Source organism: Epinephelus lanceolatus, chromosome 10 (assembly GCF_041903045.1).
Source record: "Epinephelus lanceolatus isolate andai-2023 chromosome 10, ASM4190304v1, whole genome shotgun sequence".
Taxonomy (NCBI): Eukaryota; Metazoa; Chordata; class Actinopteri; order Perciformes; family Serranidae; genus Epinephelus; species Epinephelus lanceolatus.
Window position 1 is genome coordinate 23,828,684 of NC_135743.1, and position 16,515 is coordinate 23,845,198.

General features: G+C 40.8%; 1 protein-coding gene across 2 annotated transcripts in view; it reads left to right on the top strand.

The window, feature by feature from the left end:
• LOC117265847 (complement C4-B-like) overlaps positions 1-14,126 on the top strand; it is a 33,791-nt gene extending 19,665 nt beyond the window's left edge. For both annotated transcript variants that reach the window (XM_078171812.1, XM_078171813.1), the window contains 17 exons: positions 960-1,038; positions 7,066-7,258; positions 7,378-7,473; positions 7,930-8,092; positions 8,406-8,599; positions 8,952-9,110; positions 9,239-9,298; positions 9,370-9,460; positions 9,536-9,731; positions 10,815-10,905; positions 11,474-11,548; positions 11,625-11,727; positions 11,828-11,917; positions 12,027-12,131; positions 12,234-12,317; positions 12,407-12,539; positions 12,629-14,126. In XM_078171812.1, coding sequence (XP_078027938.1) covers positions 960-1,038; positions 7,066-7,258; positions 7,378-7,473; positions 7,930-8,092; positions 8,406-8,599; positions 8,952-9,110; positions 9,239-9,298; positions 9,370-9,460; positions 9,536-9,731; positions 10,815-10,905; positions 11,474-11,548; positions 11,625-11,727; positions 11,828-11,917; positions 12,027-12,131; positions 12,234-12,317; positions 12,407-12,539; positions 12,629-12,770 — 2,054 coding nt within the window. In that variant the 3' untranslated portion in view covers positions 12,771-14,126. The remainder of the gene's footprint in view (positions 1-959; positions 1,039-7,065; positions 7,259-7,377; positions 7,474-7,929; positions 8,093-8,405; positions 8,600-8,951; positions 9,111-9,238; positions 9,299-9,369; positions 9,461-9,535; positions 9,732-10,814; positions 10,906-11,473; positions 11,549-11,624; positions 11,728-11,827; positions 11,918-12,026; positions 12,132-12,233; positions 12,318-12,406; positions 12,540-12,628) is intronic.
• The last annotated feature ends 2,389 nt before the right edge of the window (positions 14,127-16,515 follow it).

Consider the following 16,515-nt stretch of genomic DNA (forward strand, 5'->3'; position numbering starts at 1 on the left):
ATGGAGCAGTTAATTGCATAATTTCCTCATCATTTGAATAGACCCACACATTCGGAGTGAAGAAAAACGTTTTTGCCAAACTTAAATTCTGACACCATTTCTTAGGACGTCATAATGAGATTATGTTGATTGCTCCTTTTGCCTGTTAGCAGACTTAAAAGATTGTGATGTTAGCCTGTTAGTTCAATAAAACTAAATTCTACTGAATCATAAATGAACAATTACAAAACAGCTGTAAAAAAAAGAGTACCTACAAATGATAATCTCAGGGCGATGATCCAGATCAGTCAAACGTGGCATGCCGATTCTTGGAGCAGACATGAACTGACCACTGTAGCAGGGCCCATGCTTACAGGTGCTGGCAATCAGGTGCCTGGTTGGCACCAGAAGCTCAAAACAATAGCAACAGCAAAAAAAGCTGTTTGGCATTGTCAGAGAAGATTTTGCAAATTTTTCATTGGCGCAACCCACATACTCAGCTCTGCTGCTCATCCCACAAATGCATGTTCCTTACAAATGTGGCACCATTTAAAAGGGAAATAAACAGGCTTTCCAACGGTATAAGATTTATTGCCAAGAAGCATTGTTACAACAAAGACATAATCTACCAAACACAAATTTCCTTAATTTTGGTGCTTAGTTTATATACACAGTAGCCTATATTAACCAGTTTCTCCTCCATTGTTGCTGCTGTTCAGCATTTGTACATGTATGATGTAACAGTTTGTCTCCACAGTATTTATCCCTCCTCCACTGTGATTGAACAGCCAAAGCGTCGAGCACGTGTTTTTACCCATAGTTGAACATTTTTCAACTCTGGGCGCTCAGACAAAAATACTTTGGTGGACACAGCCCCTTAAGCTGCTGAACAACAACAGAAGCATCCTCTACAGGTCACTAAGGAGGCTATCGGCATTAAAAAAAGGACATTTTTGTTTCTAACAAGATTTCTTTGTCAGGTTATATGAGGGTTTTAACATACAAGAGAAAAGAAGATGGATCTTACAGAGCATTTACTTCAACACCACCTAGTTATTGGTGAGTAGGCTATTTGTTTTATGCTGCTTTATTGGGTGTGAATGCTGGAAGCCTTTTTTTGCAACTTAACACTTGAACATTTTTTCAACGTAAAAACTTAAGAGACCGAACCTTTCCTACTAGCACTACAATATATTCCTTCATACTTGGGGGCCGTTTACACGGCAACGATTCTGGGATAAAACGGCAAACTTTTGTTGCGGTTTGGCCGTCTGTTTATACGAGAACGGCGATCTGGCCGCCTGAAACCGCAAACATTTGAAAACGGGTTCCAGAGTGAAATCTTTTTGAATCGTCACCGTTGCCGTGTAAACTGCCAGCAGGTGTTTCATGTGAAAACTGTGATGACATGCCCCCACTTCGCGCATGACTATTAGCTGTCAGCCCAGTAGGCATGCGCAACACCGCATCCCTGGCAACACAACAACAACAATGGTGGACTATCAAGCTGTGTGTTTGCTGCAGACTCTGCTGAGTTTATTTACACTCCTCCAGCAAACGCTACATTTCCTGCACACGTTTTGTGATCAGCGGAGACACATAAATAACATTCGCCAAATACTGAATCCACCTATATGTCAACGGAGGGCGGTCAAAAGACGTTTTTGGACCAGACTGGGGAGAACAAGCCGGTGGTGGGAACATTTTGTTATTGGCATTGTTGACGAGTGTGAGTGGAGGGAAAACTTCCGTATGTCTAAAGCCTCTCTCATTGCCCTGAGTGAAGAACTTTGTCCGTACATCGAGGGGGAAACGACGAACATGAGATCGCCGGTTGACGTCTTAACAAAGACAGCGTGCACTTTATATTATTTAAGTGATGAGGGAAGACTACGGAAGACCACCAACACCTTCAGCCTGTCCCGCGCGACTGTGTCGATCATAGTCCGGCAAACGTGCCGGGCCATTGCTGTCCACCTTGGTCCGAAATACATCAAGCTGCCTTTCACTGAGCCCGAGGCAGAGGAGCTAGTGTCTGGATTTCAACGCGCTCATGGTATGCCTCAGTGTTTGGGAGCGATAGACGGGACCCACATTGAGATAAAACAGCCATCTACCAACTCCATGGACTACATTAACAGGAAGGGCAAACATTCCCTTAATGTCCAAGCCATCTGCGACTACAGATACAGATTCATGGATGTTGTCGTGAAGTGGCCTGGGAGTGTTCATGACGCACGCATCTTCGCTAACTCCAAGGTAAATACCTATTTTAAGACCGGGAGGATCCCTGCACTGGAAAAGCAACTAGTGGACGGAGAGGAGGCCATACCAGTTTTTCTTCTGGGAGACCCTGCCTACCCCCTACTGCCTTTCCTTATGAAAGAATATTCAAACGGTGGCTCTACCCCTCAAGAACAGTACTTTGGACTTTGTCTGTGTCGAGCCCACATGGTTATTGAATGTGCGTTTGGTCGGCTCAAAGCCAGGTTTGCAGCCCTGAGGCGGCCTATGGACATAAATCTTGAGGACCTGCCCCATGTGATTTATTCGTGTTTTGTTCTCCACAATTATTGTGAAGCCAGTGAGGAGACTGTGGATGAACACTCTCTGTTGGGAACCATACAGTGTGACCAAGAATGCCAGCCTCCCACACAGAGCAACAACTATCTCACAGACTTCAATGAGGGAAGTGGAAAGAGAGTCAGGAGAATCATCACAAAGTTCCTTGACCCTTAATATCTTAATAACACTGTGTAATCAATCACCTACCACTTATTCATCTGAAGGAAATATCATAGAATGCTAAAGTTTACACCTTGAAATTTGCAGTAGACATGGGACACAATATCATGGTTATCAATGTGGAAGTAATTCAAATATGTGTTTACAAATTCAACATCATATTCAGTTAAATGGTAGAACAAAAATATTTAGGTAATATTTCAAACTGACCTGAAACACAAACACACTTAGAAAGCCATGTTTTTTGTTTTACTCATCTGCTTGTCTTTGCCAACATAATGACATAAAGTGAAGTAATATACATTTGTCAAATATTCTGTCAAACTGTTAACATAGTAGGATCTATCTCTTCTTCTGTACTGTACATTTTTATATAATTATCTTTATATTGTTAGACTTTGTTCTTTCTTTTTTATTCAAAACACTTCTCATGTGACCTTCACGTATATATCAAAGGTTTGGAGTGACATTTGTGTGGACGATGAAAAAATAATTTGTTGAAATGACTGCAACAACTTGTTCACTATTTCTTTTATTGCAGTAAAATAAACTTTTTCAAATGTGCATCTGCAGCTTCCTTTTACTTCTTTTAAATACAAAAAGTAGATAAAATAACAATTAGCTACATTATGTAGTTTTTTCATCTGCAATGTTCACACTCCTATGACAGAGTAAACATTAACCCCTTTAAACTTACAGTAAACTTTTTTTAAAGGTCACAGTGTACCTAATGGCAGAGCCAGCATTTCCTGCTTTTAAATACAAATTTAAAAAAAAAAAAAAAAAAGGTGTTCAGGTTCACTATAGCAGTACATTCCTAGGACAGAGTAATCAACCTTCAATGAAGTAAAAAAAATAAATAAATAATTTGTGTCACTGTGCACCCTCCTATGACTCAGCCAAAAGTCACACAATGGCTTTATAAATTGTTATCCTCCTGAAGTGCGTCCTCCTGTAGCAATGCACGTCTGGAAGTGTTCCTGTACACTTCCAGACGTGCAGTGCTACAGGAGGATGTCCTGATAATGGTTATTTTTTCATAGATTTAATCGATATTTGTAAAGTATTCATGTCTCACAGTCATCAAAAATAGGGCTGCGGCTATTGATTATTTTATATTGGTTAATACTTCTTCTGTTTGTTATGGGCCATATTGTTTATATGACTTTTTTTATTTCTATTTTTTTTACTCAAAACACTTCTCATGTGACCTTTATATATATAAATGGTTTTGAGTGACATTTGTGTGGATGGTGAAAATCAAATATTTTGAAATGACAGCAACCACTTGTTCACAACTTCTTTTTTATTGAAAAAAATAAACTGTTTTCAAATGTGCATCTGCAGCATCATAAATATTCACTTATTTTCAATACAATACAATAAACTCATTAACAACCAAAGAGAAAAGGGTTGAATACAAAAAAATAATAAAAATGTGCTACACAATGGAGTGTTCAAATGTTCAGGTGCACTATAACAGCACACTCTCCTAGGACTGAGTCAACAAACCTTAACAATAAAGTTAAAAAAAAAAAAAGGTCACTCTGCACCCTCCTATGGCTGAGCCAACATTCACTGCTTTTACACACACACAAAATAAAATCTGAATGGGAAGGTAAAAACCACTGTTCAAAGGAATGACTATTGCAGATAAAAGATAACTGTACTCAGTCCAGAAGTAACAATGTTGTTATAAATTCTCCTCCTCCTGCAGTGCGTCATCCTGTAGCAGTGCACGTCTGTAAGAGTATACAGGAGCTGGCCGTGAATGTGGACGTGGGTGTACTGGTGTCTGTGTGTATGGGCCAGGTGTTTGTGTGTATGGGCCTGGTGCATGTGATGAATGCTGAGGTGTGTTCATGAACCCAGGTGAGTGTCCGTGCATGTGTGCATATCCATCACTGTTGCTACCATGGGGGTATGCAACATAGGGTTGCAGCTGGGACATTAATTGCCTCAACAGCGAAAAGCCTTCATGGATGGTAGTGGTGATGGCAGCAATGTTGTCAGTTAATTTATCTAGCCTCTCCGTATTGCACCTGTCCGACTCCTCCAGAAGGTCCACCATCCTCCTCTTAATTTGGAGGTCCTCCTCCACGGCTGGATCTGTGTGAAGCTTTCTCTTTAGCCTGTCCCCTCTGTGGCTGTTGAGCCTTGCCTTGAAAAGAGCACAGGGAAAATATGTTCATTGGAGAGGCCATGGGCAACAGTGTCTGCTGTGTTATGTGCATCAGGTACTTAACGCATTTAACTGCATGGCTACACAAATAACAACTTGCATCTCTGTAGTGGTAGTGTTGTTGTACTGGACTGCATTATATTGATAAGGGTTTTACAATATTCTCTTCCTCCCACGTATATAAATGAGGACTAAATTATAAATTATTATAAACACCTCAATATACTGTAATCCAATACAATACCTATGCAAACTACAACTTCAGTACCACTTAAATTTACATACTTCCGACAGTGTAAACAAAACATATTATACACTTTGCAAAAATAAAATTTATGGCAGAGCTATTGCATTAGATTGTACAGGTAACGTTATTCCTAAAAACAGTGACCACTGAGTGCATGCAACGTTACAGTGCTTGAGTGCTATCATACAGCACAGCAAATAGCTCAAATATGCTGAACAGCATTTAGCACACATACCTGAAGAAGGTCTCTTCGCGTCTTAACAACCTCGGGCGGTAGGTTGCAGCCAGCAGTCGATTCGCTTGAGGTTGGTGGGTCCACACTCATGGAGAAGTCGGAAACAGGAGTAGAAGAACGACTGTTGGAGGCCGAGGACGAAGACTCTTCTGAATTGAGTTGCAGATCAGCTGTTTCGATGCCGGACTCTAAGGCGCAAGTCGCTGGTGATCCACCCCATATCTGCTCGCAAAGCTCGAAAAATATCATAACTACACGTCCGTGGCCACTCCGCTGTCCAGAGTCCACCGCGTGTCTGTATTTTCCTCAGATGGCTTTCAGCTTTGAGGTCACCTGGGGTTTTGTAATGGAGTCTTTCTTGTGCAGGAACTCCCTCCCTCCTGCAGTTTCACTTGATGGATACTGCTGGATAAAAGCCGCCAAGATATCCGCGTATTTCGACTGGCATGATTCCCAGTCAAAATTTTCTTGGAATTTCGCTGCCTTATAGTCCAGAGTCACTTTAAGTAGCAAGCTCACTTCATTGTCACTCCAGACAAAGGTATCCATGCGTGCGTTCGCCATTGTGTCTTCTTTGTTTTGGTTTGTAATCACCGCGTTGTAGAGGAAGGCGCTTCAGCGCAGGCGCGTGGTGTCATGCCTTGGTGTTGTCTTGAAAATTTACACTGCCACCCATTGGCCTGGCGTGCATACTACAGCGTTTCCAGTAGATTTTGTAGCTCCGTGTGAACGGGGATCGTTTCAATAACGTTGTCATGTAAACGCAGAAGTTTTTTAAAACGCAAAGGACAGACTTTTCCGTTTTTAGAGAGACCGTTGTCGTGTAAACAGGGCCTCACTAACTCCACTCTCACTTTTACGGCGATTCCTACTATCTCACCATCTTCCTACACATTTAAGGGCTCATATACATGCCACATTTTAACCACCTTGAAAGCGAAAGGTTGGGTGCTGGGTGCTATTCTTGGGCTTAATCTGTGCCAACTTTAAAGATCACAGAGACAGTTTGCACATGATGCTGCAAAATAACCAAAACCAGCTCTGTATCATAGCCTAGTGACCAGAAATCCTGAGTGCAGAGCTGATCTTCCTCCAGGCAGGGAATCTTATGTGTGTATTATGCATACAATATTGTCCGTGGGACAAATGTAAAGCTCAAGGTAGCCCAACACTAAAATGCTCAACTTCTCCTCGATATTTACCACAGACTGATTTTATAGAAGAAGGGAAAGATTTCTGCTTGCTAAAATTGGTTGTTCCGTTCACATGACATGCAGTGCATGCTGCTGTGTTTCAACAGTTGAACTCTTGTTTATGTCAGGGCGAAGCCATTTCACCCTGAAAAACAGGCGCTCGGGAACACTTTTGCATCGTGGCAGTGTCTCACTTTTGAGCATGCCTTCCGTGCGTCTACCTTGAAAACAATGAATTTGAGGGCATGAAAAACGTGGCATGTGTATGGGCCCTAAGTCTGCAATGCAGTGTGTTGTCAGCTTTTTAACATCCAGCGTTCACATTGAAATTTCTTCAAATTTCTTACTGTAGTTGATTTTTGATGTGTGGTAGTTACTTCAAATATCGCAAACAGTAAAACTTTCCTAATTACCAGTATCTCAAATTGTGATTTAGCTTTTTCCATCCAATTGTCTCCCTTACTTTTCTCTCTCTTGTCCTCAGGTTGACTGCCCTTGTAGTCAAAGTGCTATCACTGGTGGCACAGCGTCAGTCAGTGGCTTTTGGTGAGCAGGGCAGGAAGGCTAGGGTCGTACCAGAAGAAGAGATCAGGCAACCAGTTAGTTACTTGCTCTCAGTACAGAAGACTGATGGGTCATTCGATGACCCAGAACGAGTGCTTCACAGAGGAGTAATGGTAATCTTCATCACATATTTGTTAGAACATGCACATACATATATTATAACAGTATTGGATGTGGCAGCAAACTCAGTAGCAGTGGTTTGAATGCAATATTGTCTCTGTGTTTAATGTAGAAAGGCAAAGACGAAGATACATCCATGACAGCTTTCATAACTCTTGCACTGAAACAGTCCCTTCAGTTCCTGCAAACTGAACTGAGAAATGATGCGGTGAGATAATAGAAAGACTTACTGTCCTGGGTAACTGTTTTTGGCCATGCTAGTGGTGTTGCTTTTGGAATGGCAATGTTTGTCAGTCCACCACATTGGTCCAGACTGAAATATCTCGACACTCTTATTTTTGATTGTCAAGCAATTTTTTACAGGCACTCATGTTGCCAAGAGGATGAACTTCTATGACAGTGACTGTCACAGCATTTTCTACAGATAATGAGGCCCAGGCTATGTATCCTCATGATTTTGGTTACCAGACACTTCCTTTAGCACCAACATGAAGTTAACATTTGTGATTTTGAGTGAAATGTCTTAAAAAAATTGTGGGGATGGCCTTGTTCATATCTATAGTTTTATATTTAATGTACTTTAATACACTGCTGTCAATGCATAGTTTGCAAATAAGATTAAGTGAAAAAATGTACCGACTGACTTCTTACTACTTTCTACCAGGAAGCAAGCATTTCAAATGCAACAGCATATCTCCTGTCACACCTCGAGGAGCTTCAACATCCCTATGCTGTTGCCATCACAGCCTACTGTCTGGCAGTTTGTCTGCCACAGGGAACAGATCATTCATCTGCCTGGACTAAACTTCAAGCACTAGCTACTGAAGGCATGTCTATTCAAAGCTAATAGGCGTGGGTGATATAGAATAGATAAAATATGTCATACAGTAAAGCAGTACTTCCAATTGATTTACAGCAATGTCTAATACACCCAGAGATGTTAAAGAGATGGTTACCATGGTGTGAGCAGTATGTGTCAGTTGACAAATTTATGCCATCTCATATTTACATATCACCCAACCCCAAGAATAAATATATTTGTTTTGGTCAAAATATTATGTTCAACAAAATAGTGTATCAGAAAATGCTATTGTTTGAAATTGTTTTGATTTTTACTTACTGTCCATTTCTAATTATCAGGGAAGAATGGCTGTTATTTGTGGACAGCTAATGCCAACCAACAGAATAAGGAAAGGGCGGATGGCATTACAGTAGAGACTACAGCCTATGCCCTCCTCGCTGCAGTGGAACTTGGGCATACCGAGTGGGCAGACAAAACAGCCTGCTGGTTAACCACCCAAGAAAACTACTTTGGAGGCTACAAATCATCACAGGTGATTGGGTTCAAGCACCAACAATCAAAGAACCCCCGTCTTTGTACATCGTCCCTGTTTCCCTGTGGTTCCACATCATACAGTGAAGTCCAGATTATCCATCATTGTAGAGATTAAGCAGAGGTTTAGTTACTCTTTAAAGCTGTTGTTGGTAACTTTAGTAAAACCCATGACAATAAGTTATATATGTATATATGTATATATATATATATATATATATATATATATATATATATATATATATATATATATATATATACATATATATATACATATATACATACCTACATACATATAATAGTTACCAATTGTATATTTTGAAATGCTATTAATTTGTGATGACTGTGCTCAGGATACCATCATGGCTTTGGAAGCCCTTGCAGAGTATGAGCTAAAGAGGTCCATCAGTCCTGATGCAAATCTGATTGCAGAGTTCACAGTCCAAGGAAAGAGAGACATTGTAAGGCTTGCACTGGAAAATAAGAAGGAGAAGGTGGAAACAAACCTCAAGGTATCATAGAGTATTTTCAGAATTACACTTAAACACACATAAATATTCAACCTCATTCTTAGATGACTTCTTGTCTGTGTGTGTGTGTGTGTGTGTGTGTGTGTGTGTGTGTGTGTCTTTTGCCCCAGAAATTTTCAGGGAGCAACATAAATGTGCAGTTGACAGGAAAAGGCGATACCAAGCTGAAAGTAAGTTTGATTGATGTCTGTAGATATGCTAAAGATCACATGATTTACAGTAAGTCACCTCTCTTTGGCAGATTCTAAAAGCTTACCATCAAATGGACCCCAAGGACGATTGTGACCAAGTGTCTATCAGAGTCACAGTGGAGGGAAAAGTGAAGTACACTGGTGAGGTTTTGTCACTGATAACAAGTCACAGCCACACTAGTGCTGACATAGTTACATTAATCTCTGTCTCTCAAGCTAAGGTCATAGAAAATTATGAGTACTATGACGACTACGATAACAACGATGAGGTGGTGGAGGAGGACGTGGTGGAGAAGGACATGCGAGTGCCGCGATCAGCGAATGAGCGGTTTGATGCTCGCACCCGAAACAGGAGAGATGTTGATAACGATGTAAAGTCAGATGAGACTCTCATCTACACAATCTGTGTCAGGTTAGCTGAATGAGACTCATGTCACATTTGCTCTTTATAAGCATTAATGAGACAAACTTTGCATTAGGGATGCACCGAAATGAAAATTTGTGGCCGAAGCCGAATAATATTAAACGCTGGGCCGAATACCGAGTACCAAATACCGAATATTGTTGTTTAGTTTTTCATTAGTTTTTGCAGATGAACCCCCTCCAGATTAGTGTTGTCACAGTACCAAAATTGGATCCCACTGTACGATACCAGTGAAAATATCATGTTCTGAGTAGTATCACAATACCACAGCGAAAATGAGGCAGATGTGCCTTTTGTCATTTATAAAAAGATAAATCACTTTTCTATAATACATCAACAATATTTCAATGGAATAAATTACTTATTGACTTATTCATACTTCAAAAACAGCATCAATGAGTGATGAACATAGGGGGGATCAAAAAATAAAATAAGAATCAACCAGCCACCCTCCTCCCCTTCATAAGTAAAGAACAGTCCCTAAAGTGCGGTGAGGTTTATGGGCTGTGAATGGCTCGTTTCTCCTCTGACACATCACGTACGGTCTGTGTTCAGGTACTTTTGGGTAGTCATGATGCCAAGAAGAGGATATTATTGGAGCTGACTTCCCGTCGCCGGTAAGCCGATGGCTGCCGTATTTGACAAGAATACATTACTGTCTGTGTCTGTGACTCCCGTTCAACCCACAACCAATGGGATTCGCCTTTCGTTTCTGCTAGTGGTTGAAATCTGTAGGCTGCTCGCACAGCGTGCTGAATGATTTAAGCATATTTTGCTCGCTCAAAACTATTTTTAGTCGCAAATGCGAGTGCCATGATGGACGGATCGCCACACTGCCGACATTTTACTCAGCCCGTCACGGCACGCTGTTTGATTGCGTTATCAAAACACGCCGCTATTATTCGGCCTTGCTTTTAACTTATTCCACCGAATACCGAATGTGTGTTTTTTTGCAATATTCGTCCGAATATATCTGGTTACCGAATATTCAGTGCATCCCTACTTTGCATAAGAAAGTCATAAATCAGTGCGTCTCCAAACCTGTATTTTTCATTGTTTTCCTGTTTGTAGTCACAGCCCAAACACCAATCTCACAGGAATGGCCATTGCTGACATCACACTGCTAAGTGGATTTGAGGCTGTAACTCAAAACCTGGACAGGGTTAGTAGCTCTCTCTACCTCCTCTTCATCATTGTCATCATCACTGCAAAGTGGGAGAAGCGATTTCAGTTGCCTGTCTCGTTCATTTCCTCAATAGAAAAGCTTAGGTGATTGACAGTTGGAATTTGGATGGAAAGTCTCCAGGCTAAATTGGTGCAAAAGATTAGTGACTATGTCAGAAAATATCTGGTTCTTGGGTAGAAAGTTAAAAGTGGAAGCCTGTATACATATAAATGTAAAAAGTTAACTACTTGTTACCTGGCAAACATCAGAGACTCCAGGAAGTTACTACTCCTAGTCCGTCTCCTAGTCCGACAACCCCCTGTAAAACAGCGATCTGCTGTTTTTAAACTTTGTTTTTTGTAAGGATTAAATGTACAGGATACGTGCTAATGAGTCATCTTTATAGTTTATAAACGCAAATTTTGTTACCTTTGGACAGAGCCAGGCTACCTGTTTTCCCATTTCTAGTGTTTTTTCTAAGCTAAGTCAACCTTTGGATTCATAACAATGAGAAAATCATAAAAAATTTGAAAAGATAATATAGTTAAAAACGGTCTCCTTGTAGCTAAAAGACGAACCTGAACGGTACATTTCCCATTATGAGGTCTCCTATGGAAGAGTGTTGCTCTACTTCAATGAGGTAAGGCTGAAATCTTTTTACATACAGACAAATTTTACATATCCAGTACTAAAAGGGTTTTTTGCTCTCACTCTAGCTCCTCCAATCAGAGGAATGCATTAGTTTTGATGCTATACAGAGAGTACCAATTGGCCTTCTACAGCCCGCTCCAGCTGTGTTCTATGATTATTATGAACCAAGTAAGCTTTTCATTTCATATTTCTACAATTTGTTTTGTCAGGATAGAGGGGATGCTTTTGTGTACCAGGCATTTATGAAGTATTCGTGCTTTCCTTGCAGACAGAAAGTGTACCGTGTTCTACTCTGCCCCCCAAAGAAGCAAGGTGGTCTCCAAACTGTGTTCAGAGGATGTGTGCCAGTGTGCAGAAAGTAGGCCATTACTCTGAGATCCATGCCGACAAACACCTGTTAATAAATGTAGCTTTACACTTCAGGTTTGTGTAAATAATTAAAATTATCATATTCATCTTTCCTTTAGAACCCTGTCATAAAATACAAAATACATTTCAACTGGGAAGAGGTCAAAGAATCGTAAAGAATCACCGTTTACAACATGCTTGCTTCTACCCTACAGTAGATTACGGTCAGTACTGCACACAAGACGTTATGGTGTAAACTAATATTACCTTGACTATCAAAATCTCAAACCTTTACTTTCATATAGTGACACTTTGTTTTATTTCAGCATACATTGTTGAAGTCCTCAGTGTTTCCATGAAGAGTAACTTTGAGCTGTACAAAATTAAAGTAAACGAGGTCCTCAGATCCCGTAAGTAAAGCAGATGCTGTAACACTGAACTTTGATTGTTTATGCTTAGACGATCCATCTTAACATAATGACAATCACCTATTTGCCAGATGAAGATATCCATGTGAGTGAGAATTCTGTTCGAGTGTTTGCTAAGAGGCGTCACTGTAAAGGACAGCTAGAACTGGGAAAACAGTATCTCATCATGGGCAAAGATGGCTCTACAACCGACTCATATGGAGAGTAAGTATCAATACTATTTCAATACTAATAAAAGTACAATTTTACACTGACTATTTCAATTTCTGTTCATTCTCTCCCTCTTTCTGTAGGATGCAGTATCTGTTGGAGTCAAACACCTGGGTTGAAAGAAAGCCTACAGAGAAAAAATGTAAAAAATCTGCACGTAAAGCTGCCTGCGCTGGGTTTAATACATTTACAGATGATTACAAGATAAATGGCTGCAGACAGTGAAACAGACAAATCTGTTTCATTTGACTAACATTTTCAGCTTAGATTTAGAGTTTAGTTTAGAGCTCTTTTTTCACCTTGTATACTCATAGTCATGATAGTGAAACAACATCAATACGCACTGAGATACTGCTTACGCAGATCAACATGGGAATTCATTAAATGTAATGGAGCTGTGTGCAAAGAAGAGACTGCATTTAAACTGTTGTGAAAAAGTTTGACTTTGCAGGACCCGTACTGGATTTTATACTATTTGTTGACGTTGATTATTAAAGGATAACTTCGGTATTTTTCAACCTGGGTCCTATTTCCCCATGCGTATGTGTGCATATGATTCATAGGTACAAGTTGTTTTAAAATTGGTTCAGTATTGAGGGAGGCGGATGCGAGGTAGATATGGGGGCAAATGCGTCCCGTATAAGTTTGCGCATTAAAAGTGCTTTTTTTCGCCACTGACCGGTTCAGATCGCCAGTGCTATCTCTGTAAATAGCATACTAAGCGTTTCCCTGACCCTTCACCTCCTCCCGGCTGTGACGTCATCTCGCGAGAGCTTTGCTTGTTGCCTGAAGAAAACAGAGGAGCCATGCTGAGCGCCACACAGAGTGGTGCTGGTTGTCCCGGAGTACAGTTCAGAGTTTTACTGCATCGGTATCATGGCTGCATATTTACCCGATTTCGAGAACGAGGATGAGCCCTTTTATTACGATGGCCGCCGGTACTTATTTGAGCCCGAGTATATGGATGAGGAGCTCCTACAAATTGAAGAGCAGATGAGGATAGAGAGAGAGGGCCAACGAGCAGACGAGGGTGAAGCAGCGGCTGCACGAACACGAATCTCTGAGGACTGGTGATGCTCCTTGCTGTGTATATGTTTTTACAACCCTGCTACGTTAGTTAGCAAACATTAGCTTACCTGTCCAGAAGGAAAGCGGCAACCTCTGCATGGCTTTTTAGCCCTTTTTCTGCCTTCAGCTGACACCAACGATCAAAAGCTGAACCAATGCTGATTCTGGTTTTGCTTCTCCATTGGTCGGCTAGAATTTGTGACGGATAGCGCTGGGACGACGCGATACCTCTGCAGCTATGACAATCTGCCAACCCTGAGTGACACATTGATTTAGGTATTAATATAATATCATTTTGAAGAAAGAAGTAAACTAAACACATGGAGCTCTTGTTAGGATTACACAAAATGGAGGCTGACAGAGATGTTCCTTACATGTGCCAAATATGTCTTTGGATTATACAGGGCCTTTAATTATGTGTATAACTGTGTGTATACTTTTGCTCAAATTCAAAACAACAACAAAACTCAACAGCTCTAGTTCTTGTATTGCAAAATAAATTCTTCCAAAAACTTTGATATGGATGTTTATTGGTGTTAATATTAACCCCAGACCTGTAACAGTGAAGTAAAGTTTCTATAAAGATGTAACAATATAATGCATTTACAGTTTTGGTTTATTCTAAATTTAACCAAACTAGATTTGCTGCCTTGCACTTGAATGCCTCTGTGAACCCTTTAAGTTGCACTTACAGTTCAAATCCATGTCTGTGAAAACATGGATGCTGCACATACAGTACAGGCCAAAAGTTTGGACACACCTTCTCATTCAATGCGTTTTCTTTATTTTCATGACTATTTACATTGTAGATTCTCACTGAAGGCATCAAAACTATGAATGAACACGTGGAGTTATGTACTTAACAAAAAAAGGTGAAATAACTGAAAACATGTTTTATATTCTAGTTTCTTCAAAATAGCCACCCTTTGCTCTGATTACTGCTTTGCACACTCTTGGCATTCTCTCCATGAGCTTCAAGAGGTAGCCACCTGAAATGGTTTCCACTTCACAGGTGTGCCTTATCAGGGTTAATTAGTGGAATTTCTTGCTTTATCAATGGGGTTGGGACCATCAGTTGTGTTGTGCAGAAGTCAGGTTAATACACAGCCGACAGCCCTATTGGACAACTGTTAAAATTCATATTATGGCAAGAACCAATCAGCTAACTAAAGAAAAACCAGTGGCCATCATTACTTTAAGAAATGAAGGTCAGTCAGTCCGGAAAATTGCAAAAACTTTAAATGTGTCCCCAAGTGGAGTCGCAAAAACCATCAAGCGCTACAACGAAACTGGCACACATGAGGACCGACCCAGGAAAGGAAGACCAAGAGTCACCTCTGCTTCTGAGGATAAGTTCATCCGAGTCACCAGCCTCAGAAATGGCAAGTTAACAGCAGCTCAGATCAGAGACCAGATGAATGCCACACAGAGTTCTAGCAGCAGACCCATCTCTAGAACAACTGTTAAGAGGAGACTACATGGTCAAATAGCTGCTAGGAAACCACTGCTAAGGAGAGGCAACAAGCAGAAGAGATTTGTTTGGGCCAAGAAACACAAGGAATGGACATTAGACCAGTGGAAATCTGTGCTTTGGTCTGATGAGTCCAAATTTGAGATCTTTGGTTCCAACCGCCGTGTCTTTGTGAGACGCAGAAAAGGTGAACGGATGGATTCCACATGCCTGGTTCCCACTGTGAAGCATGGAGGAGGAGGTGTGATGGTGTGGGGGTGTTTTGCTGGTGACACTGTTGGGGATTTATTCAAAATTGAAGGCACACTGAACCAGCATGGCTACCACAGCATCCTGCAGCGACATGCCATCCCATCCGGTTTGCGTTTAGTTGGACGATCATTTATTTTTCAACAGGACAATGACCCCAAACACACCTCCAGGCTGTGTAAGGGCTATTTGACCAAGAAGGAGAGTGATGGAGTGCTGCGGCAGATGACCTGGCCTCCACAGTCACCGGACCTGAACCCAATCGAGACGGTTTGGGGTGAGCTGGACCGCAGAGTGAAGGCAAAGGGGCCAACAAGTGCTAAACACCTCTGGGAACTCCTTCAAGACTATTGGAAAACCATTTCAGGTGACTACCTCTTGAAGCTCATCGAGAGAATGCCAAGAGTGTGCAAAGCAGTAATCAGAGCAAAGGGTGGCTATTTTGAAGAAACTAGAATATAAAACATGTTTTCAGTTATTTCACCTTTTTTTGTTAAGTACATAACTCCACATGTGTTCATTCGTAGTTCTGATGCCTTCAGTGAGAATCTACAATGTAAATAGTCATGAAAATAAAGAAAACGCATTGAATGAGAAGGTGTGTCCAAACTTTTGGCCTGTACTGTACATCTTCAACCCGACAGCACAGAAGATCTATACTATCAGCACAGTTTTACAGTGGGCATCCAAGATTAGTGTTGCCAATTCGGTATCCAACAAAATGTCTCCCCTTCTTTTCTTGAGATATGAAGTTAAGTAATGGCCAAAAAAAGTGTTCATGCAGAACATTATGATGTCACAGTAAAGATGACTTTTGACCTTTTGTCACTTCATCATTATACTCTATCAGACATTTATATGCAGTTTTGTCACAGTAACATGAATTCTTGAGTTTTGGCCAAAAACATGTTTCGTGAGGAGGTCACAGTGACCTTGACCTTTGACTGCAAGATTCTGATCAGTACATTTTTAAGTTTAAGTGGACGTTTGTGTCAAATATGAAGAAATGCCCTCAATGTGTTCTTAAATATCACGTTCACAAGAATAAGACAGATGCAAGGTAACAGTGATCTTGACCTTTGACCACTAAAATCTAATCAGTTCATCGTTGAGTCCAGGTGAACATTTGTACCGAATTCGAAGGAATCCCCCAAGGTGTTCTTGACATATCACCTTCATAAG